This window comes from Acinonyx jubatus, chromosome B3, assembly GCF_027475565.1.
Source record: "Acinonyx jubatus isolate Ajub_Pintada_27869175 chromosome B3, VMU_Ajub_asm_v1.0, whole genome shotgun sequence".
Classification (NCBI taxonomy): Eukaryota; Metazoa; Chordata; class Mammalia; order Carnivora; family Felidae; genus Acinonyx; species Acinonyx jubatus.
The window spans coordinates 80,091,811-80,117,310 of NC_069386.1; the positions used below are offsets into that span (position 1 = coordinate 80,091,811).

The 25,500-nt window shown below is 37.1% G+C and overlaps 1 protein-coding gene across 7 annotated transcripts in view; it reads left to right on the forward strand.

The window, feature by feature from the left end:
• The first annotated feature begins 7,957 nt into the window (after positions 1-7,957).
• ARHGAP5 (Rho GTPase activating protein 5) overlaps positions 7,958-25,500 on the forward strand; it is a 78,756-nt gene continuing 61,213 nt past the window's right edge. For 3 of the 7 annotated variants that reach the window (XR_008299346.1, XM_027065557.2, XM_053224349.1), the window contains exons 1-2: positions 8,295-8,457; positions 20,905-24,792. Coding sequence is in view for 6 of the 7 variants with exons in the window: in XM_027065557.2 (XP_026921358.1) it covers positions 21,073-24,792 (3,720 nt within the window). In the remaining variant the exon portion in view is untranslated. Of the gene's footprint in view, positions 8,080-8,293; positions 8,458-17,216; positions 17,241-20,904; positions 24,793-25,500 lie in introns of those variants that run through there. The other 4 variants (XM_027065554.2, XM_027065556.2, XM_027065555.2 and 1 more) reach the window with 3 other exon arrangements.

Sequence of the window (25,500 nt, forward strand, 5' to 3'; positions counted from 1 at the left end):
CCTGCAACTATGTGATAAACACGTAAGTGTTAAACACATAAGAAATGCTCAACATCACTTGTCATTAGGGAAATGTGAAGTCAAACTACAGTAAGACATTACTTCATACCCATTAGAATAACTTTAATAAAAAAGGCAGACAATAACAAGAATTGGCCAGGATGTGGAGAAACTAGAACTCTCATACATTGCTAATAAGACTATAAAAATGGTACAGCAAGTTTGGAAAATGTTTGGAATTTTCTTATAATATTAAATATAAATTTACTATAGGGGCGCCTCGGTGGCTCAGTCGGTTAAGCGTCCGACTTCAGCTCAGGTCATGATCTCATGGTTTGTGAGTTCAAGCCCCGCATCTGGCTCTGTGCTGACAGCTTGGAGCCTGGATGGAGCCTGCTTCCGATTCTGTCTCCATCTCTCTCTGCCCCTTCCCTGCTCATGCTCTCTCTTTCAAATATAAATAAAACATTAAACAATTTAAAAAATATATATAAATTTACTATATGACCCATTAATTTCATCCATAGGTATCTAAGAGAAATGGAAACATATATCCACACAAATATTTGTGTGTTCAGAGCAGCATTACCCATAATAGCGAAAAAGTGAAAACAATCTAAATGTCAACCAACTAGTAAATGGATAAATAAAATGTGGCATATGCATATAATAGAGTACTAGACAGCAATGAAAAATAATGAATTATTGGTGCATGCCAATATATGGATGAACCTCAAAAATGTTATAGCAAGTAAAAGAAGCCAGATGCACAAGACACATATTGTATGATTACATTTACATTAAATGTCCAGAATAGGCAAATCCCGAAAGAAACAAACAAGATTAGCAGTTGTCTGGGGCTGAAGATGGAAACAGGATTGTCTATATGGACGCAGGGAGAAAAGACATGACTGTCGGGACCCAGTATTGACTACTTGGATGATTTGGATTATACTGTTTGAAGAGTATGCAAAGTGATGAATACATTGTGGGAGAGTTGTGGACTTAGAAACCACAAGGCAACTTTTTGTCAAGGAAGGTTCAGAGCACTTGACCTTATAACAAGGATGGGGCAGTCTTTCTCTGGGAAATTCAGAGGTTCAAACCTAATGAAATAGATTTTAGGGATGAATATTAGAGTATTAGTATTAACTTTCTTTCATTAGGATAAAGGCTTTTTTGTTTTGTTTTTTTCTCTTTATTAGGGAGAGTTGAGGTAAGGGCCCTAGACAAAACCAGTAGGGAGACTAAGAGTAACAGCCTTGTCTGGGTGTGGTGGTGGGTATGGGTAGGTGTTTAAGTGCAAACCAGAATAAAGTGGTCCCTGGGCTAACCCTGCAAAATAATTTCAAACTTAATAATGTTAGAGTGGTAAAGGCACCATTTTGTGGATGCAGAAATTTCAGCTCAGAGAGCTTCAATGACTTCTGAAGGTCACACCATAAGCAGAACCTGAGATACTAATTCAGGTCTCCTGACTCCCAGTTTGGGTCTTTCTACTACAAATGAATTTGTGCCCCAGCATTTCTTTGCAGTGTAGTAAGACCATTTTTGCCTGTTCTTTAAACTGGTAATTGATTATCCTGTGCTGAGGAGGATGCAGTGAAGGAGGAGTACTACAAGATAAATGCTCTGACTGAAAACAGCAACCCTCAGTTCCCTGGGGTGATGGAAGCCAAAGGTAACTTCCAAGTATCAGGAAATCCACATGGGAAACCATCCAAATGGAACACATTTTATCATAATCCTTGTGGTCCAAAGGGGAATACCAGAGCATGTGGAAAGATCAGTTCGGCTTTATCAGCAGTAGAAATTCTATCTATTGTCTATGTCAGAAAGCTTTTGAACAGTCTTAGTGTAGAAACAGTTTAAAAATAGAATCTGTGCCATGAAATCATCAGCAATATAGGCAATAATATGGGCAGATTTATATAATTAAAAATAAAGTCATTAAATATAACAAAATGTACATTCTTTGATATATTTTGGTCTGTAGGACCTTTAAAAAAAATTCATCAAAGACAGGCTACAATCCAGTGGTGGCAATATGTTTATCCAGGCCATTTCATTCCATTACATCAGAGGTTGCTACAGATGGAACCAGTCAATGCCCAAGGTGGCCTGTAAAAGGCACAAGAGATAATTAAGAGAGTAGGAAAAGCAGATGGAGAATCAAAAAGGAAGGAAGAAAGAGGAAACAATCTAAAATAGGAGTAAGAGGGAAAAAAGAGAGAAGTAAAGGAAATAATAAAAGAGAAATGAATTGAGATATATGTGGTAGGCAGTTCATTGCTTCAAGAGAATTTATCTCATCCTGCTTTATATATTCTCTCTCCATTTTCAACACCACCATAATCCAACATTTTATTGCAGAAGAAATAATGTTTGTTGTAAAAAAATTAGAAAATATAGAAAAGCAAAAAGAAAATTAACATTAGCTATAATTCCACCATCTAGATTAAATCACTGTCAACATGTCAGTCAAGAACATTGTCATCTTATTTTCAAAACATTTTCTTTTTACAAAAATGGAATCATACTACCTTTATTTCTTTGTAGCCTTATTTTTTCACAGAAATCATTATAGATATTTTTCTACCTCAAAAATATATACTTTCAAAATATTTTATTATTACTTTTTTAAAGTTTATTTATTTTGAGAGAGAGTGCCTGTGTGTGCACACTTATCCGTGCAAGAGAGGGAGGGGCAGAGAGAGAGAGAGGGAGAGTGTGAATCCCAAGCAGGCTCCACTCTGATAGTGTTGAAAGCGTGAAGCCCTATGTGTGGAGCCCGAAGTGGGGCTCAATCTCATGAACTGGTGAGATCATGACCTAAGCTGAAATAGAGAGTCGGATGCTTACCCAACTGAGCCACCCAGGTGCTCCTAAAATATTTGAAATATTTGCCTGCATCGTAATGTAATTTCATAAGAATTTGATCTACAGTACACATTATGAATTTTTGCTACTTTACTTTTACTTTGTTACCATGTTTGTAAAATCTCAGAATTTCTAATGTAAATACTTTTTGAGGGAAGAAAAGAATTATTTGTGGGTACTAAGGCTAGAAATAAATGAATTATATGCTGAAGTCCTGTACTAGACTGTGCTGAAGAGAGATTGGAAGCCTATTTGGGGAAAGAGGAATATTATTATTCCTTACTATGTAATAGATGTGTTTGAAAGAAGTTGTGTGTCCATCAGAAAAACCACATTATTATTTGAGAAGCCTTTTGAAGAAAATGCAGAAGCATGGATTGGCAAAGCAAACATTTATCATCTACTTGCAACTTATAATAATAGGGAAAAATAACAAAGCCTTAATTATGAAGTGATTATACAGCTTTTCATTGATTTCAGAAACTCTTATGCTGCACCAGGTCTTTACAATGTTCCCTGATATTTCAGATCCACAGTTATTTGTTGCTAGTAACTCACATTTACCTTCTAGAGAGATGTGATTTAGAGAAATGTGGGTTGTACTCAGGGAAGGGCATCTAACTTGACTTTCACTGGCTAATTCAGCGACTGCTTTAAGTGATTTGTATTTTCCAAAGTGATTATCTCAGCTGGTATTTCAAAATATAATCTAAATCCTTCTGTTAGTAATAAATCCACAGAAATCCATAAAACCTAGAGTGTTTCATGTTATTATTATTATCAAACATTCCTTGAGCTTTCTGACTATGTTCCAGGTATTGTATAGGGCCAAATGTTCATTTGCGATTCTTACCTAGAGGGGCTCACAGTCCAAATTTGGCCTAAAGAGAGCAGGAATAAGAGATATTTACAAAAAATTATGTTCTTGTGGTTAGTCAATGAATACAATTTCCTGTTTCTCACTGTAATAATGATTTATGAATGGCAGTGGTAACAATCTCAAAGAGACAATTCCGTTAGCAACCTCTGCAATTATTTTTTAGCTTTGTGGGGTTAACCTTATTGGGGTTGATTAAATTCAAGCTGTGATATTTCATAAAAACTCAATGGAGGGTCCAGATGGCCCAATAATACCTCCTTTTGTGAGAGAAAATAACTTGAAGATTTTTGTCTAAGGTATTTGTGCTGGCGGGACCTGAATGAATTGTTATCCCTTTAAAAGGAGTCTGCATTACAAATAATTTTTATAAAATACTAATTATTAAAAAACAGAATTCTGCTTTCACTATTTCAGTTATGTTCTAGGACCAGAGTGGCAAGAACATGACATTTTGAAACTAGACTCTGATACCATCTTTGGGATTTCAGTCTGAAAATACAATTCTGGAAAATCAACAGAACAAGGCTCTGTGGAACAAAATGCCAGGAAGGTCAATGCATTACATTCCTACTGTTCCAGTCCCATGCTCACAATTACCTTAACTCTTGTCAAAATATTTTCTACAGTAACAGCCAAGACATAATTAGCACCTTTTCTTCACGCTGAAAATATCATTGGTAGCCATAAAACATAAATTTGGAGAAAGCCTTTCAGCACCCAACTCAGCAAATGGTTACAGGGGTTATTGGGTATATCACGATTTGCCTACTAGTGGGAATAGCACCCCATCTTACTCTGGCTTCTGTTTGTCTGGAAGTTCTACCTGTATGAGACAGGGAGAAAGAGAGAATTTTCTCTTTCAAAGGTGGGGGCTGGTGGGAGGTAGAAATGAGTTATGAAATTCAACAGGAAATTCCACAATAAACAATCATTCAGTGCTTTAATTATTTGGTTAATTTTCCTTCCTTATTCTCCAACTTCTTTGTGTATTTTGTGTGTAATCAGGCGACATTGTGAAGTAGTTTGTTCTTCAAACTACTTTGCCTGTCTTGTATCAGAAGGGCAAAAGGTATTGATTGGTCAATTTTGTCATGAATGCAAAGGCCCTTTATTTGGCTTTTTGTATGTTCTTGGTGGAGGCTACAAAAGCGAAAGTGGTTATGATCAGAGATTTCCAGCAGGGGGTGCAGCCGCTTCTATAGGGTAAGTTCTTTTGAAGCCAAATCACATCAAACATCTGAATATTGCAGATGGTAGAGCTGGAATTTTTATAACATTTATGGCTGTCTTCTCTTTTGATCCTAGAAAAACCATGCATATTAATATTTTGTTAGGACATGTTAAAGAACTAGAAATTTGTGGAGAATATTTAGATTAAAAACCTAAAATGCCTGACTGAAATCTTATTCTGCTAATTTTTTCAAAGTAAATGACAAACAAAGCTTCGGGTAGTTTTAATTATCCAGTAGAGTGGAATAAGTGGTTAAATTTTTTATTTTAGATAAGAAGAGTAGATGGTCTGAGAGAGCTTGGTAATATTTACTCATCTCTCACTCTCTCTCTCGTGTGCATGTGTAAAGAATAAATCACTTATTTTCTCAAAATTTCTCCTTTGGGTGGGGAGGGTGAGTGTTTAAAGCTATTTATCTGAAGGCCTGGCTCCTGATAAACTTTAGGAGATGCCATCTTATTCTTTGTCTTTTATTTTTTCCTCTTTATTGCCTTTTATTTGTAGATAACTAAGCATTTTCAGCCATAGGACTTTGGCCCCCAATCCTCATGTTCAGATTTTTATTTGTACAGAAAACTATATGCTTCATTTTTTGAGAAGAGTAATATAAAAACAATAAAAATCTGTTAACTTTTTCATAATAGTAAGCAGTTTTAGACTATGTATTAATAAGGAGCAAAGTTCTAAATTTCGGACTAATGGTAATGTCAGCTCTGAAAATTATCCTTTGAAAACTATGGCTATGTTTGTTTGTTTGCTACATTTTCTGGGTCTTCATTATGAGATAATGAGATTTCAAGTCTTTTTTTCCCTCCAGAATCAGGTCTTGATTCTTTAGTATCATGTCCTGTTTTAAAGGAAACATCATTATATAAAGAAGGTATAATTTTCACCTTCTTTATATGATGATGTTTCCTTTAAAAGCCCTGATTTATTTGACTTTGGTTTATGTTGATACATGTCCATGGTTAGGACATTTCTGATTATTTAGGGAGTAATTTTTTAAGTATCTTTCAGCTGGACACCTTATAACACTTAACATTTCAGAGTCAAAGTTGTGACTCTGAATCAGCTTACTGTATTTTTAAGGACTCTTAGTACAAAGGTCATGAAATGCATTTAAATGCATGAACTCTCCTACCTGTACAAGTGGTATGGGTACTTTAGGGCATCAGTACCTCACTTTGATGGTTCCACTCCCTTTCCCCAATTTATTCCTCTTCTCTTTTTCTCCTTTCCTCCCCTCTATATTTACTTTAATTGTAAGTTTTCTTTTTCATCCTTCCCTGTGTATGGTTTGATAGAAAATAAGTACCTACAGTCCTTAACTACTTAACATCTTTGGCAGCATTCAAATGCAAGAAAGTGGCTACAGTAAGGAATTTTAGTGATGCCTTTTTACAGTTAGGGAGTAAGAGACAGAGGAATTAAACACCTCTCTTCTGCTTTGTCTATTAAGTTTACCTTTGAGAAATAATGCAGAGTAGAGGGGCAAGGGTGTGAACAAACTTGTGCTGGAATACTGGAATAGATTTACTGACAAATTTTGTAATTTTTACAAGAAGGCACTTTTGTTTTTCTAGTTTAGTAACAGACCATAAATGTACTTCTGGTTGGCAGCAGCTGCATCATTATAACACAAAAAAGCAACCTTGGCTACCTCCAGTACCTTATGTAAGAAATAAAGAGTAACTTGAATTTAAAAGACTTTTTAAATGTTAACTTTACTGATGATTAACTGTTTTCAGCGTAGAAAACAAATCTTCCCCCAAGAGAAATTCTCCCCCAAATTACTTCTTTTAGACTTAACAAATTGGGGTAGATTCATGTTTTTGCTCATTTTTTATCTGCTGGCAACTATTTTCAGATCTCTAAGATTCTGATGACCTTGGGAAAGTCGCAGGACTTCAGTTTCTTCAATGGTAAAAGGAAAGGCATTTTTCTACTGTCCGTCCTTTCTCCACCTTTCAGTACCAATGCCCGGAAGAGAAATACATAGAAAGCCCAGGGCACCCCCAAACTTGTAAAATTTCTGTAAGCTTAAAAAAATATTGAATATACTTAAGGCTGTATAATAGAAGCCTGGTGGCCGATGTTTCCTAAGATTAGGCTGGTAGTGGTGTGGAGCTGGCGTCTTTGGGGCCACCTTAAACCCCTAAATCTTGGTATCTCGCTCAACTTCCATTAAGAATGGAATAAACTACGGGCCTGTGCGTCTCTGCCATGTCGATGGAGAATGGGATTCTTGCTCCCATGGAGTTCTGCCTTCTGGGTGAGTATGGCACCAGGTCCCGGGCGGGTGATGTCTGTAGTAAGCGAGCGATCCCCAGACAGGAAACTGGCTGCACATGCAGAAGTATCCATGCGAGCAGGTCCCCGCCAACGTGTTAGGGCGCATATTTTCCTCTCTTCAATTCTTTAATGCTCTGAGACCGTAGGGGAATTTACCGAAAATCTTTCAGTGCCCGTGCGATGTTTTGCAACGGCTAACACGGTATCAGGTTCTTTTGCAGTACTGTGGTTTGCTCTCAGTTTCAGCCAGAAACCGGAACAGAAGGAAAGGGAGAACGCAGGGAAGGTTCGGAGACTACCGCGCTCAGGGCTGCATGGTCTGCAGCTTCTAAAGCGTGGAGGATGGGACGGAGGAGGAGAATACGGAGAAAGGGGAAAGCGGAGGAAAAATACCCACGCCAATGGGTAAAAGGGAAAAGGTGAGAAGGAATGGAGTAGGAGAGGGAACCAATGGGTGGGAGAGGCGGAGGAAGAAGGGGGAGGGGCAGAAGCCAATCGAGGAGCCCGGACGCGAGCGAGGACGCGGCCCCGCGCTTGCTCCCCTCCCTCCGGCCCAAGCGCTCGCGCCTTCCCAGGCTCCCCGGAGACGAGGGCAGGGGCGGGGCCCAGCCGGGCGCGCGGCGCGGGAGGCGCCGCGAGGTGAGGGCGGCGGGGGCGGGGATTTGTGGGGAGGGCGGTGCGGGTACGCGCGCGCGCGCGCCCCGTCGAGGCTGCGCCGCCGCTCCGCCCCCGGCCGGGTGTGTGGCTGCGCGCGCGCGCGTGCGTTCCGGCGGTGCGCGCCGGGAGAGATGCTGAGGTAAAGTTCGGGAGAGAGGGAGAGAGATCCGTCAGCGCGAGGGAGCCCGAGTGGCCGCCATTACTGAGCCCGGCGCGGCGGCGGGCACTGGGGAAGGGGGGAGGGACGGGGCCGCCGCTGGTGGCGGGAGGGAGGGAGGGAGGGTTACCCGGCAGCGGGAGCTGTAGGGCTTAAGGTTTCGGGGCGTGTGTGTTGGGGAGGGCGGGGGGAGGTGGCTGAGGGGACGCGGCGCTGGGTGAGCGCGCCGGGGAAGAGAGGCGAGCAGGGAGTGGAGGAGGAGGCGGCGGCGGCGGGAGCGCTCCCCAGGAATGTCGCTGCCGCCGCCACCGCCGGGGCCGCTGCCGTTGAGGAGGAGACGGAGGAGACCCACGGTGTTAGGTAGGACCTTGCCATCTCAGCCCCTCCGGGCCTGCCCGCTCGCCCCCTCCCCGACCGGGACCCTCCCGCCACCGGCTGCCCCGCTCGGTCGCCGCCGCCGGTTGTAACCAGTTCAAGGCGCTGGGGCCCCGCAGCCACGGAGGGGAGCCTGGCGCCGCGCTCGGTCCTCGCAGGCCGAGCGGGGAGCGGTTGCCGCGGGAGGGGGATACGGTCGGCGTGAAGGGCAGAGAGGCCGGGGGAGGGGGCGCTTTCTCCACAGGTGACGCGGCCGGGGTCGCTGGAGGCCTGGTTGTGGCCGGGGATCGCGCCGGCCCCGCCAGGCGTCCGCTCTCGCCCGCCGCCCTCACTTGCCCTGCTCTCCGATGGTACGTGGGGAGGGAAGGTGGCGGTGTCTGTTGGCTGGGTTGCTGCTGTTAACGAGTTCCACCTGGAAGGGGGAGCGGGGGGGTGGGCGCATATTCACGGAAACACAATCTTCATTGCAAACTTAAGCGCTTTTCAGGGGGATCGGCCCTTTCACTTTTTCCCGATCTCCCCCACTCCTCCCTGGGTTCTGTTCACCAATTTCCCATCTGCTGCGAAAGCTCGGGCAAGGGTGTGAGAAGTTGCACTGCGCAACCAAAACACGGGAGTCTTCTGGGTTGACTGCGTCCGGCTTGAAGCTTTGATACTGAGTGCTTGCTAGAATAACCTTTAGATTCTTCCTCTGTTTCCACTAAAGAAAAGTATCGGGGTGGGGGTGGGGAACCGCGCGGGAGCGCGCGCGCACTTATCCACACATAAATACTCACTCCCTCACACCCCCGCTCTTCAGCGTTATTAGAAATGCAAGTGAGGTGGAGGCTGTGGGTGTAGCTGACGCCGAAAGGTGCTCGGAAGTAAAGGCAAACTATTGGGACGTTTGGTAAAATTCCGACAAAGTTGTAGGGAGACGCTTATACTTTTGCCATACGATAGAAATCCAGTTTTGGCTCATGCTTAATAAATGGGAATTTTAAGTGTTTTAAGTCTCGACCAAAATAGACCTACGTACGCCCGTTTTTAAGTTTAAATTCTTAAATATAATTTGCCTTTTTCTTTGTGATAGATAGGAAACGATGTCATTTTTTAAAACTACTCATTTGTAAAACGGTGGAATACGTCGTTGTATTTACTGGTATTTGCTTATGCTGCCTTCTACAGGTGTGTGTGTGTGTGGGAGGGGTTTGCCGGCTTCACCTAAAACACCCAAAATCAGTACTCAGTTTGAAAGTATATGGGGGGGGGGGGGGCGGAGGAGTTATTTGCATTGAATTCATTTGTATTCACTTCTGGAAATATTTCTCAAAATCTTCTTTTAAAATGGTTCTTTTCACAAAAATTTGATCCAGATGCAACATTTGGAAAAATATTTGGTTAAGATATATTAGTAAAATGTGTTTTGGAAATGTTTTACTGTCAATTTCACTTGACTTCACTATGATAAAACTGTATTCTTAATGAGTATTTTTAGATATACATACCATATAGGTAATCTACTACTAGACAGTTGCCAAATTAAGGTTTTATTTTCATTTTAAATTGCTTTCTCATTTTTGGCTCTTTCAAATTGACCCACATTTCCCATATGTGTAGTAGAGCAGAGGAAGAGAGTGTTAAGTGTGGATCACCAAAAAACTTGCACAGGCCTTGGAGCACTTTATGAGACTAAACGTACATGATTGAAAATCTGCGTATACCTATGTATTTAACTTTCAAGAAATAGCACTATTGATCTGACTGACTTAAAGCAGTCTTTAGTCAGAAGGACACAGATGACTAGATGACAATTGATTTGGTTGTCATGTGTAGGCTACATTTTTTTAATCCACTTTAGCATATATTATTTTACCATTCTTTGTATATGTTAGTTATAAGAGCATTGGGGAATGGATCAGTTATACTTTGCTATAAGAAAGAATTGTTGCAGAATTCTGATATGTTTGTCATTTTTTAGTACCCCACTCCCATTTAAATTAGGGGTTTTTTTTGGTTTTGTTTTGTTTTTAAGGAGAGTGTGCAAGCGGAGGAGAGGGGCAGAGGGAGAGAGAGAAAGTCATAAGCAGGCTTCACACTAAGCTCAAAGCCAGACTTGGGACTCCATGCCACGACCCTGGGTCGTGACCTGAGCCGAAATCAGGAGTCGGATGCTCAGCCGACTGAGCCACCCAGGTGCCCCACTTTAGCAATTTAAAAAATGTTTTCCAAAATTAATATCTTAATTCTGTCACATCTGTAAAATGTTTTAAGCCCCACACTTTTTTTTTTTTTTTCCTGTTGTAAAGCAGAGTTAGTACACTTAACCCTTTTGGAGAAAATAAATTATTTTGACCTTGAAAATTAAGATTTTTTTTTTTGAGGAATAAAATACTGTGGTTGCATTCCTTTTTTGGAAGTTGTGGTACAGCTTAGAATAATAGTTTTTAACTCATTTTTTTAATACTGAAGGAAAAGTTATGTCTCAGGAAGACTACTAAGCTTTTTCAGCATTAGCAGGACTTCAGGTAAGTGTTGCCTTTAGTATTCCTCACTTAAGTATGAAATGGCATAATACAAATTTTCTTGATAGCTACAGAGTAAGTTTCGTTTGTTGCAACTTCAGGTTCCTTAGAAATTTTAAAAAGTATTAGAGCTGTAAGACCCATGATTTTTTTTCTTCGCACACAAGAAGGTATGCAGAGAATATAATTGACTCAGGTGTTCTGCTTTAGTAGTATCGATGTTTCTAAAAAATGTTTGTAAAATACATTTAAAGTACACTAAGAAAATTTGGTTTTCTAAGAATGGTGAAGAAACCTTGATAAAGTCATTCATCATATGGTGACTTGAGTAAGCAAGCTTTTATTTGTTTAAATGCAGGTTGTAGTTAATCATTTTATCAAACCAGGAAAAACCATATTAGAAATTTAAAAAGTTCAGTGCTAAAAATATTAAGTATGAACTTTAACTCAATTGGTTTTAAAACTCTGGTACTTGAACCCCTTACGGATTTTTCCTGGATGGCATGAGACCTCCTTTGACAACCCACCCTCCCAAACCACTGTCACTTCTATTTTTGGTAAATCTATTGTACTTAAATATGAAAATTCCTTTGAAAAAAGAAATCTATGTGTAAAAGAAGGCCTTTGATTTGTTATTCATTAATTCATATTATCTTTATTTAGCATTTGCTGTGCGCCTGGCCTTGAGGATACCAAGATAAATTAGAGATTGTGTAGCTTGAGCTTTAGTTGACAAGGTAGTAACTATAAAGGAGTAAATACGTACAAGTACTAAGAGATGCAGAAAAGAGAACAACTATTTCTATCGGGGTCTCTGGGAATCGTTTACAGAAGAATTAATCATTTGAATTTGGATATATTAACTGTAAATAGAAGTTTGAGATGGTAAGCAAGGTTGATTTTTTTTTTTTCCCCTGTATTTTGGAGGTTGCCTGTCCACAATACTTAGATTTGCAGTAAAAATAGATTATTAATGTTTGGTCATGTCTTTGTGTTGGACTCCTTAGAACTATTACTTGGGAATAAGAGTTATGAATAACTTTATAATTTTAGGGTTAAAATATGACCCGTATGTGTCTCTTGGTTACATTCTACAGCTTTCATCATGAAGAGTTAATGGTAAAAGTGAATTTTCATTTTTCTAGCTTCATATTAGATTTAGCATATTTTATTCCTGAACAATAATTTATTGAGCAGCTACGGCACTGTAAGTGATACAAGGAAATATAAAATATTACTCCCTTAAAAGAGCTTATAGCTTTGGTGGAAAGAGAGCTGGACAATTTAGCAATGGTTAGATGCCAGCTCAACATAGAGTAGAAGGAGCCATATAGAAGGCAGGACATACTGATTTAAAAATCAGTGTAAAGGAATTAGATAAAAAAGATAAGATTTGGAAATTGAAGAGGATTGGAATAAGTAAGGAAAAAACAACTAGATAAGTTAATGACCTTGTAGACCAAAAGCACAGGGAAGTGAGGATAGGTTGGCAGGTGAGAGGAAAATATAAGGTAAAAATGTAAGAGCATCAGTTTGTACCTTTTGAGAAAAACTGAAAGATGTGGGGAAAAGTTAATAGGTTAGATAGAAGGTTAATAGAAGGAGTGATGGGGAAAGAAACAATTTTTGTGTTACTGTTTATCCTCTTTGCTGTATTTGGCATTACCAGCAGCCTTGAAAGAAGTTGTACGTTGGTTCTGATAGTTTGTTAGTTCTCTTCCCATTTATCATGTGTTCTTCCTGATCCAAAATTTTGTTTCTTTCCATACTTAACTTTTCAAAGCCAAATAATAGCTCTTTTTATTTACTTATTTTTATTTTGGTTGACAGTTTATAGAACTAGTGGAAAATTAACATTCCTATATGATCTGAGCTTTGAAAAATCCAGATTTGCTACTCTTCTTTGTTGACTAAGTAATTACTTAGATGTTTTTTATAAGAGTAGTAAATGATCTCTTACATAATTTTCTTAAGGTTATGATCTTCAAATTTATGTTGCTAATCTTGATGTTGCCTTATTTCATTTCTTTATTTTGATTTTTCTTCAGAAATACTGTCACCTGAAACTCAAGTGATACTACCGTCTGTTGCTGAAACTGAGTTTTTCATTAAGAAACATTGACTCATTTGTCTTTATTATCATTAGCAGCCAGTCACCAAATTCTTTTTTCTTGGATTGCTCTTTTCATTTCTGTGATAGTTCAGGTGTTTCAAGTCTCCAGTATTTGTCCATCTCTTGGGCTTTGTGCCTCAGCAAATCTAATTTTGTATTCCACTGCTAGTTTATAATGGCTTACAAGGTTTAACTCCTGCTTGCCCTTGAAGACCTTCTTATTGTTGTACCTTTTATCTTCAGAAATAAGTGAAATAAGAAATAAGTCTACTTTTCATCATGACAGCTATGCTCAACCATTCCACCCTAATCACACACCTAGAATTACTTCTTTTTAAAATTCAAATCCAGTCTATTTTTCAGAGTTGCCTCCAGTCCTTTCTCTACTCTGAAACTTAATCTATTCCAGGAGTTTCCAAGTTATGACCTTTGGACCAGATCTGGTCTTTTGCTTCTGTATAATGGCTTTTTACATTTTGAAATGGTTAAGAAAACAGTTAAAAGAATAATATATGTGATATGTTAAAGTTATATGAAATTCAAATTTTAGTTCTCAGACACAACCATGGTCATTCATTGAAGTATGGTCAATGGCTGTTTTTGCGCTATGACCACAGAGTTGGATTGTTCTAACAGACACCGTATGGACGCAAAGCCTAAAATATTTACTGTTTGGCCTTGTGCAGAAAAAGTTTTCCAAACCCTGATCTATTCCAACTTGCACTGATCTTTCATTTTTTTGAATTCCTATTGCACTTACCAATTCCATGGTATAGTACATTGTCTTTGTCTTCTCAGTTATGGTGCTGTAAAGTTTCTTTAAAAATAGTGGAGGAGGTACTTTTAAGCCTCCCCCCACCCCAATATATACCTTCTTTTTAGTCTATACATCTTCCTGAGATTCTTATTCAGCCTCTTAATGTTCCCATCACGGAGAAAATTGTTAAGCCTTATTTAATGTAGTTTGTATCATGAAAATAATGATTTCCCTCTGGCATAGCATTATAATTTTGAATGTGAAATCATGCCCTTCCCTTCACTTCTCTGTTTTCTCCAAAGCGAGAAGACTCAGACTCTGGAAGGGAGGTGAACATTTTCATAGTGCCAGCTTAGTGGACTTTCCTGCATATACCTTTGTACCCTCAAAACTTCTGACATAAAGCTGAGCAGATAGTGGTAACCACAGTAAATACTTAATGGATTGTTTACATAGGTTGATATAAATCAGGCGACCTTTGGTTCTTCTGTTTTCACCAGAGTGAGGAAATGGGCTAGAAAGAGTTTAGAATAACTTTCATACCAAGGTGTGGGACATAACATGTTGTTAGAGGAAAGTGTCGATTAAATAATAGGGTAGGCAGTAATTCTGTTTGGAAATATTTTAGGTCATTGGTTTTCAAATATTTTATGCAGTGAAACTTTTTTCAAAGAGTAAATATTTGAAATATCAAAAGATAAAAATGAATGAAAACAGAATTATCTTTACTGAGTAGGGCTTGGGGAGGGAGCTCCAGAGTACTGCCTACTTGGACCCTCCTGGAAATACTTCCATTGAGCCTTCAGGCTTGCCTAATTTGTGTTAACCAGCAAACTGTTGGTCTTGGACAAATCTGGACTTTTTATATTAGAATATTATGCTATACTAATAGACTTAGGGCCCATAGCATTGTGCAATTTTTGTTAATTTTGACTACAAATACGACTTCAGTGGTTTAGGATCTGAGTTTGGAGACTGGCCCAATTAGTCATCAAATATTTGAGCAGCCACTTTGTGTCAGGCACTGTTTAGGGTGTTGGGAATGTGGTAAAAACAACAGCAACAAAATCTCCATTCTAATGTAGTTTAATCCTAATTGCTAACCAGGATATGCTTCCAGGTTATTTAGTCCCTACATAAATTGTTGAAATTTTTAATAGATTCTCTTCATTCACTTGATTATAATCTTGTGTAAAGACCAATTCATTGGAATGTCTTTAGTGTTCCTTTCAACCTTAAGATTATGTGCTTATGTGGTAGAATTCTTGGTCAAAGAAAATGTTGTGGAATATAATTGACTCTTCTACAAGTATTACATTGTTTAATGACTTAACTATTGTATATGTTAAAATGGCTTTTTCATTTCCTTTTCTAGTTTTTCGCTAATAATAAATTTGTTAATAAATTTGTTACTGAGAATAAGAATTAAGTAATACTGTATCAATATTGTACCATATTCATCTTTAGTAAATCAGTTGATAACTTTTATTAAGCTAGGTTACATCACCTGAGACTGTGAAATATATGACAGTCTTCGGGCTCCGATCTGTCTTTTCTCAAATATTTGATTATGTAAGAGATAACTTTGTTTGACTTAAAGAAGCTGGAGCACGTAATTACAAAGATCCTTCTGTTTAGTTCTGGAAAATGTAATTTCTTATAATATTTCTGATTCTAAAAGTTTCAAAAATTAGGGCTAAATGTATTATAGATCATAGTCTTTATTCTGGTGGCTTAAGTTTTGACTGTTTTTGGAATCTTGAAATAAATGTGCATTTCTTCCATTAGTAGCTTTAGATTAATATATTACAGTGCTTATTCAGTAAACAAATGTGCTTTCCTCTTTTTGACCAAAGAATTAAGAACATTTTGATTTTAATATTTATTAGCATTCATGCATTTATTGAGTACTAAGTAGGAGGCACTGTTGGAATCTTGTGGAATATATTGATGAAATAAAGATTTATGCCTTTGTGGATCTTTGTTAAATCTGGAGTAGGTGTGGGGAGAGGGATAGAGTCTAATGACAAGTAAATAAGTTGCAAGTAAATTAGGAGGTAAGGTGGACTTTGGAAGTTATTAGGAAAAGTAAGTGTAGAGGCAGAGGCATGCTTAGCATGTTAAGAAACTGTGTTAGTGTTCCTCATTGTGTCTAGAGCAGAATGAGTGTGGGAGAATATATGAGAGTAGGTCAAAGAATAAGATAGGTTTGGAGAAGGCAGATCTTATGCCATAGAAAGGATTTGACTTTTAGGAGCCACTGGAGGTTTTCAGACCTAAGAATGGGAAGCTCTGACTTACGTTTTAAAAGAAACTCTGGCTGCTCTGATAGTGATAGGGGAAGGGGAGCAGGAGTGGAAGCACGGAGATTAATTGGGAAGCCTTGGAATAATCTAGGGCCAGATATGATGGTGGATGGGTCAGATTAGAGCACTAAATGTAATGAAAAGTGATAAATTCTAGATATATTATGAAGATAGGACCAACAGGAATTTCCTGACATGGTGTAATAACTTAAAAGTGTAAAATAATTAAGATATCACACCTTTTATCTATGAATGCAGAAGTTTTGTGAGAAGATAGAAAACAAAGTTTTAGTTTAAATCCAGAATTACTAAGAATTTATTTTTTTCAGTTTCCTAGATTCCTTGTAGAACTTAAAAGCTTTTGTTTTTGTTTTTCATGGAAAGCCACTTCATGTTATTAAAACTCGATTAAGAGGAACAAGTTGTGTTTGAATGACTTAGTAAAATATCTTTGAAAACTTAGTTGTATAGATCGCTTCATTTCTGAGACAATTGTAGGGACCACTCAAGAAGAATATTAGGCAAATAGTTGCTCTCTCCCTCCAACTCTCCCATCAACTGTAGCTCCACTGAAGTTAAACATTTTTCGTTAATTTCTGTGAAGATACTTAATCTAAACATTTCCTTGAAATGGTTATAAGGTAAACTTAAAGGCAGAATGAGAAAGAAACTGCATTGCAAACATAAAAAGCAGTAGTCCTGCTTAAGAAAATAAAGATGGGTCATCCAGAGACTCATTTTAACTGGATTGCTTTGAGTAGGTCATTTCTACTTTTGTCTTGGTTCCTTCATGGGTAAAAATATGAGAAAATGAGAACAAGTTATATGAAAGTCACACCAAAAATCAGAAAGATGTAGGAATCAACATTATCAGATATTACCATTACACATATCTGAAAGGAATTTTCAAATTAAATTGAATAATCTGCATATATATATTAGCCATTAGTTTATTACTGGGAGCACACAAAAAAAGAAAGGATTTTTTTTTTTTTTTTTTTTTTTTTTAAGCACAGAAGAAAAACTGCCTCAGTTGGTTAATGGACAGGAGTTTTGACCTGGATGTTGAGGGCCAGAAGGTAATTCATGTAAGTATATACTATCCAGGTGTCTGAAATTAAATGCCCTTATAACCTATTACAGTCAACCTCATGAAAGCTATCTTTCTCCGATGAGGTGGTAATACCATACTCACCTAAACAAATAGCAAAATGTTTTGGATGACCGGTGACAGTTTTTTTTTTTCCCTAGTCTATGGTTTCTCAAACTTTTTTAAAATCTGAAAACATTTTTTATTACTATATTTTATTTTATTTTTTAACATTTATTCATTTTTTGGGTGGGGGGGAGAATGTGAGTGAGTGGGGGAGGGGCAGAGAGCCAGGGAGACACAGAATCCAAAGCAGTCTCCAGACTCTGAGCTGTCAGCACAAACCACAAACCGTGAGATCATGACCTGAGCTGAAGTTAGAAGCTTAATGGACTGAACCACCCAGGTGCCCCTGAAAACATTTTTATTAGGGCTTTTGAAAAAAAAATTAAAAAAAAAATCTTTTGGGTTAAGTAAACTTCTAAATTAGATAGAGTGCACTGCTTTGATGAGAGATTTGGAGGGAGAGAGCAACTATTTGCCCGGTATTCTTCTTTCCTACCTGTAGGTGAAAGAATTTTCCATCATTGTTTGAAAATCACTATGGTGACTCATGACATAAAGCTCTGCAGCTGACTTCATAATACCAGCAGGTAGCCTTCTTGAAAGAAGAACATGGATGTTACTTAAGTGTCTAATTGATAGTTTACTGTGAATTTGGTGTGAAAACCATAAATGTCACGTAGAGCTACCTTATTTCTAATTTAAACTTTAATATTCATGATTCAAAGCCTGCCACTATCAAATTTATTAGGATGTGTAGAAGCCTCATTATAAAATTTGATATAATAGTTTTATTTCTCATTAGATAAGAAGCTTTCCATTTTTCACTGACCTGTGAAAGGGTGGTAACTTCATGCCTTCACTCATCTTCTTTTAATTTTAAGACCCTTTTCTTTCTGAAATTTTTATTTTTAATGTTTCTTTATTTTTGAGAGGGAGAGCTTAGGTGGGGGGCAGAGAGAAGGGGACAGAGGATCCAAATTGGTTCTGTGCTGATAGCAGTGAGCCTCATACAAGGCTTGAACTTGTTAACTGCGAGATCATGACCTGAGCTGAAGTCGGACGCTCAGCCAACTGAGCCATCCAGATGTCCCTGTGAAACTTTTAAAATACATTCTACGATAAGAGTGTTTTCATTTCTGCTTACACTCTATAGCTTAAGATAGAAAGCTACCTCAGTATTTTGAGGTACATGCTGTAGGAGAGCAGAAACGTGTCTGTTAATGTTTGGGTAAGCATATATGAGGAATGAATAGTGACTATTAAGGCAAGGGATTAGGTTTGTAGTTGAGAATTTTCTATAATACTTAGGTTCATATGACAATGTACTGTTACTTTTCTGTTAACTTTGTGTCTCTTAAACTGGAAGGCAGGGGACGGTCTTAACATGCTTTGAATTGCTTAGTTTTCAGAATAGATGTTTGTTTAATAAAGAGCCATATGTAGTGCTAGTGTTTATGCTGTTGAACATGAAAATTCCCCAAAGTAATCACTAGGTAGGTTTTCTTTTGATGTACATTTTAAAGAGTATTGTCTGCAGTTTTCTGCTTTTCTAGTAAGACGAAAGGATTCTATTCCTTGTTTTCGATTTTTTTCTTAATTGTTAGTTATGGAATCATTGTGTTGTTTTCCCAAACTAATTTCCTTTTGCCTTTTTATCACTGTATATAATGTTGTTATCCAGTTCATTCATTGTGTTTTCTTACCAGTAAATACAAATATTCTTTTACACAGTTTAGGTAAAGAAAGTTAAACTTGTGCTAGGTGTAAATACCCAATTTGACCAGATTAAGATTTTTTAAAAGGTTTATTAATGAAAAAGAGTTAATAGGATTGGAGGGACTGCCCCAATTTCTCTTACTTCTAGTTATCATATACATTGCTGCCAGATAAATTTTTTTAAGTCACAGGTCTGACCAGATCATTTTTTTGAAAAAATACTTGACTGTTTAACTGGTTCTAAGAATCAAATTAATAAACAGAACTAATGCTTATTAAACCCTTTGTTGGCTAGGTGCTTAACATTTAAAAAAAATGATTTACTACTTAAATTTGTATAGATACACAGCCCCATTTTATAGATGGGGAAACATGTATCAAAGCAGTTTTGGTTTTACTGTTGTCATAAACTCAAATAGATTTGAAATAACTTTAACTATTTGTGTTGCTTTTTTTACATAGGATTATTTTATTAGGAAAGTGAATCTAGTAAATGCTTTGTTTGAATGTCATATGGCAGATGCTAGTATTTATAGTTGAGGCTAATAGAATAAAGTACATGAATACAAAAATCTGAAATTTTACTTTTTAATATTATTTTACCAGAAATGTTAGTCATAATTCTGAATTACAATTTCTGTTACTCATTAGTTGTTAGTATAGTAAATGTACAGTATATTTTGAATAAATGTTTACTTGCATTTGAGGTCAGTGTAGAAGCCAGGTATTTGGGGCAAGTGGTGGTTCTTTTCTTTGTATTTTTTCTCTATGTTCTTTATTTTGTTTGAACTGAAGATAATTTTCACATATGTTGATGTCCAAATGATATATTGCTTTTAATTCAACCTCAAAAGAATGAGGAATCTATAAATAAGATTATTCTAAAAGACTGATTCATTGCTTCCACATAAATAACCTAAATTAAATTGCATGTAGTTCTTCCAGGTTATTTAATGTTGCTAGTGTATCAAATACTTGTAGAAGATTATCTCAAATATATAATCTCCAAATTCTTTAGCTTACTGCTACTTAAAATGTGGTCCATGAGCTTTTTGTAGCTACTCTTAGAGGAAATAAATACAGAAATCAAGAACATTTAGAAATAATTTGACAGTGATGTTATGTCTCTTCAATCTAATAATTGGGGCTTGGATTTTTAAAAAACTGCATTTATTGCATTTTGCAAAATTGAACATGCAGATATGAAATAAAATTGATCCTTTGATAGTTTGAGAAACTTTGGTCTGGTTAAATACTCTCAGTATTTGTATTAACTGTCCATTTCTGCTTACCTATTGAAGTGTGTGAATATTTTAAATTTGTTTTTGGGCATAAAATTTTATAGATTTCACAGGAGCATGTTGAAACTTTATGAAAAATTTTATTTAATTCTAACATCTTGCTAAATTTGTATGAAATTCCATTTTAGGGAACAAGTTTTGGGGAATAATGTAATAGAAAGCAGGTTGTTTTGAAAGTTGTGAGAGAGTTGTTAAGGCAACTAGTTGCTTTAGTTATCAGCAAACATACCTCCAGTCACAGAAGGCAGGAAAATTGAGGGAGGGGAAAGGACTAGTTGTTTCTTCAAACTTCTAGGAAGGAATAGAGACAAAACGCACATTTGGTCAGTAGGGGCTTAGTTTAAAGCTTGTGAAACATTAAATTTTGTATGTAATTATTTTAATTATTAGATTTCTCTTAAATTTTGAAGTCCGGTTGCATTTATAATGGTAAATCATAAGCAGTGTTTAATGGTGGTTTCAAACCTAAAATACATGTAACATTAATATCCATGGTGCTTTGTTACGAACATCTGTAGTATGTATATAATTTAATATGTAATTCCTGATTAAGTTTTGTCCTTTTTCTCCTCTTTCTAGGAAGATGATCGTTATGATCTTGAAGACCTTTCTGCATAGAAATGAGGGAAGTACAAAGAACCAAATATAGTTCTGAACTTTCGGATCTGTATTTTGAGATGATTTTATTTTCAGAATGAGAAGTATATCTGGTTATCTTTATGAATGTAGAGACATGAGAAGAGAGTTATGATGGCAAAAAACAAAGAGCCTCGCCCCCCATCCTATACGATCAGTGTAGTTGGACTCTCTGGGACTGAAAAAGACAAAGGTAACTGTGGAGTTGGAAAGTCTTGTTTGTGCAATAGATTTGTACGCTCAAAAGCAGATGAATATTACCCAGAGCATACTTCTGTGCTTAGCACCATTGACTTTGGAGGACGAGTAGTAAACAATGATCACTTTTTGTACTGGGGTGACATAACACAAAATGGTGAAGATGGAGTAGAATGCAAAATTCATGTCATTGAACAAACAGAGTTCATTGATGACCAGACTTTCTTGCCTCATCGGAGTACGAATTTGCAACCATATATAAAACGTGCAGCTGCCTCTAAATTGCAGTCAGCAGAAAAACTAATGTACATTTGCACTGATCAGCTGGGCTTGGAACAAGACTTTGAGCAGAAGCAAATGCCCGAAGGGAAGCTCAATGTAGATGGGTTTTTACTGTGCATTGATGTGAGTCAGGGATGCAATAGGAAGTTTGATGATCAACTTAAATTTGTGAATAATCTTTTTGTCCAACTATCAAAATCAAAAAAGCCTGTAATAATAGCAGCAACTAAATGTGATGAGTGCGTGGATCATTATCTTAGAGAAGTTCAGGCATTTGCTTCAAACAAAAAGAACCTTCTTGTAGTGGAAACATCAGCACGATTTAATGTCAACATCGAGACATGTTTCACTGCACTGGTACAAATGTTGGATAAAACTCGTGGCAAACCTAAAATTATTCCCTATCTGGATGCTTATAAAACACAGCGACAACTTGTTGTCACAGCAACAGATAAGTTTGAAAAACTTGTGCAGACTGTGAGAGATTATCATGCAACTTGGAAAACTGTTAGTAATAAATTAAAAAATCATCCTGATTATGAAGAATACATCAACTTAGAGGGAACAAGAAAGGCCAGAAATACATTCTCAAAACATATAGAACAACTTAAACAAGAACACATAAGAAAAAGGAGAGAAGAATATATAAATACTTTACCAAGAGCTTTTAATACTCTTTTGCCAAACTTAGAAGAGATTGAACATTTGAATTGGTCAGAAGCTTTGAAGTTATTGGAAAAGAGAGCAGACTTTCAGTTATGTTTTGTGGTGCTAGAAAAAACACCTTGGGATGAAACTGACCATATAGACAAAATTAATGATAGACGAATCCCATTTGACCTCCTGAGCACTTTAGAAGCTGAGAAAGTCTATCAGAACCATGTACAACATCTAATATCAGAGAAAAGAAGGGTAGAAATGAAGGAAAAATTCAAAAAGACTTTGGAAAAAATTCAGTTCATTTCACCTGGGCAGCCGTGGGAAGAAGTTATGTGCTTTGTTATGGAGGATGAAGCCTTCAAGTACATCACAGAGGCTGATAGCAAAGAGGTGTATGGTAGGCATCAGCGAGAAATAGTTGAAAAAGCCAAAGAAGAGTTTCAGGAAATGCTTTTTGAGCACTCTGAACTTTTTTATGATTTAGATCTTAATGCAACACCTAGTTCAGATAAAATGAGTGAAATTCATACAGTTTTGAGTGAAGAACCTAGATATAAAGCTTTACAGAAACTTGCACCTGATAGGGAATCTCTTCTACTTAAGCACATAGGGTTTGTTTATCACCCCACTAAAGAAACCTGTCTTAGTGGCCAAAATTGTACAGACATTAAAGTAGAGCAATTACTTGCCAGTAGTCTTTTGCAGTTGGATCATGGCCGCTTACGGTTGTATCATGATAGTACCAATATAGATAAAGTTAACCTTTTCATTTTAGGGAAGGATGGCCTTGCCCAAGAACTAGCAAATGAGATAAGAACACAATCCACTGATGATGAGTATGCCTTAGATGGAAAAATTTATGAACTTGATCTTCGGCCAGTTGATGCCAAGTCGCCTTACTTCTTAAGTCAATTGTGGACTGCTGCCTTTAAACCACATGGGTGCTTCTGTGTATTTAATTCCATTGAGTCACTGAATTTTATTGGGGAATTTATTGGAAAAATAAGAACTGAAGCTTCTCAGATCAGAAAAGATAAATACATGGCAAATCTTCCATTTACATTAATTCTGGCTAATCAGAGAGATTCCATGAGTAAGAATCTACCAATTCTCAGGCACCAAGGGCAACAGTTGGCAAACAAGTTACAATGTCCTTTTGTAGATGTACCTCCTGGTACATATCCTCGTAAATTTAATGAAAGCCAAATAAAGCAAGCTCTAAGAGGAGTATTAGAATCAGTTAAGCATAATTTAGATGTGGTGAGCCCAGTTCCCACCAGTAAGGATGTATCAGAAGCTGACTTGAGAATTGTCATGTGTGCCATGTGTGGTGATCCCTTTAGTGTGGATCTTATTCTTTCACCCTTCCTTGATTCTCATTCTTGTAGTGCTGCTCAAGCTGGACAGAATAATTCCCTAATGCTTGATAAAATCATTGGTGAAAAAAGGAGGCGAATACAGATCACAATATTATCATACCATTCTTCAATTGGGGTAAGGAAAGATGAACTAGTTCATGGGTATATATTAGTTTATTCTGCCAAACGGAAAGCGTCAATGGGAATGCTTCGAGCATTTCTATCAGAAGTTCAAGACACCATTCCTGTACAGCTGGTGGCAGTTACTGACAGCCAAGCAGATTTTTTTGAAAATGAGGCTATCAAGGAGTTAATGACTGAAGGAGAACACATTGCAACTGAGATCACTGCTAAGTTTACAGCACTGTATTCTTTATCTCAATATCATCGACAAACTGAGGTCTTTACACTGTTTTTCAGTGATGTTCTAGAGAAAAAAAATATGATAGAAAATTCCTATTTATCTGATAATACAAGGGAATCAACCCATCAAAGTGAGGATGTTTTTCTACCATCTCCCAGAGACTGTTTCCCCTATAACAACTACCCTGATTCAGATGATGATACAGAAGCACCACCTCCTTATAGTCCGATTGGGGATGATGTACAGTTGCTTCCAACACCTAGTGACCGTTCCAGATACAGATTAGATTTAGAAGGAAATGAATATCCTATTCATAGCACCCCAAACTGTCATGACCATGAACGCAACCATAAAGTGCCTCCACCTATTAAACCTAAACCAGTTGTACCTAAGACAAATGTGAAAAAACTGGATCCAAACCTCTTAAAAACAATTGAAGCTGGTATTGGTAAAAATCCAAGAAAACAGACTTCCCGGGTACCTTTGGCACATCCTGAAGATATGGATCCTTCAGATAACTATGCGGAACCCATTGACACAATTTTCAAACAGAAGGGCTATTCTGATGAGATATATGTTGTCCCAGATGATAGTCAGACTCGCATTATTAAAATTCGAAACTCATTTGTAAATAACACCCAAGGAGATGAAGAAAATGGATTTTCTGATAGAACCTCAAAAAGTCATGGGGAAAGGAGGCCTTCAAAATACAAATATAAATCTAAAACGCTGTTTAGTAAAGCCAAGTCGTACTATAGAAGAACACATTCAGATGCAAGTGATGATGAGGCTTTCACCACTTCTAAAACAAAAAGAAAAGGAAGACATCGTGGAAGTGAAGAAGATCCACTTCTTTCTCCTGTTGAAACTTGGAAAGGTGGTATTGATAATCCTGCAATCACTTCAGACCAGGAATTAGATGATAAGAAAATGAAGAAGAAAACCCACAAAGTAAAAGAAGATAAAAAGGTAAGTTTAACTTATAAAACTTTACTAAACACTAATAATGTTTATGAAGATGTTTGTTTTGCCTTTTAAAATACATATTTTTTAAGGTAATGAATATTATTGAGAACTTAGGCTGCATTAGGTCATTCAGTAAATAATTAGCTCTTTTTAATGTTTTTAGTATTTTGTGAGGGTGAATTATTTTCATTACTTTTTAAATTGCATTATTTTTTACTTGTGTCCTTAGTGTAGAAGTTTGAATTCTTATTCTTCAGTGTAATTATTCTAGGTGAATATGCTTATTTTCCTTTTAGAAACGGAGATATAAAGTGATTTCGCTCTTTTTTTTGTTTTTACGTATCCCATTTATCTTTTTGCCTTCTTGACCTAGCAGTTTTGCAAAATTAATTTGACCTGCCAGTATCAAAGATACTAAAATATAATTAATAATTTGTAATATTGGAAATTATTCGCAATTTTGGAATTTACAGTTCCAGGAAGCTTCTTTGTGGATGGTGGTGTAATGCCTAAAGACATGCAGAAAGGTTTCTGAAGTTTGAATTGTAACGTTTTGACCAAATAGCAATACAGTATCCATTTTCAGTAGATATTAATTTACCTGATGGTATTAAGCATTAAAAGCTTAAATATGTATGCTATTAAAGTTATAATTAATAATTTTAATTAGATCTTTATCACAGTGGTACCTTAGCACCTTTACTTCCAGTA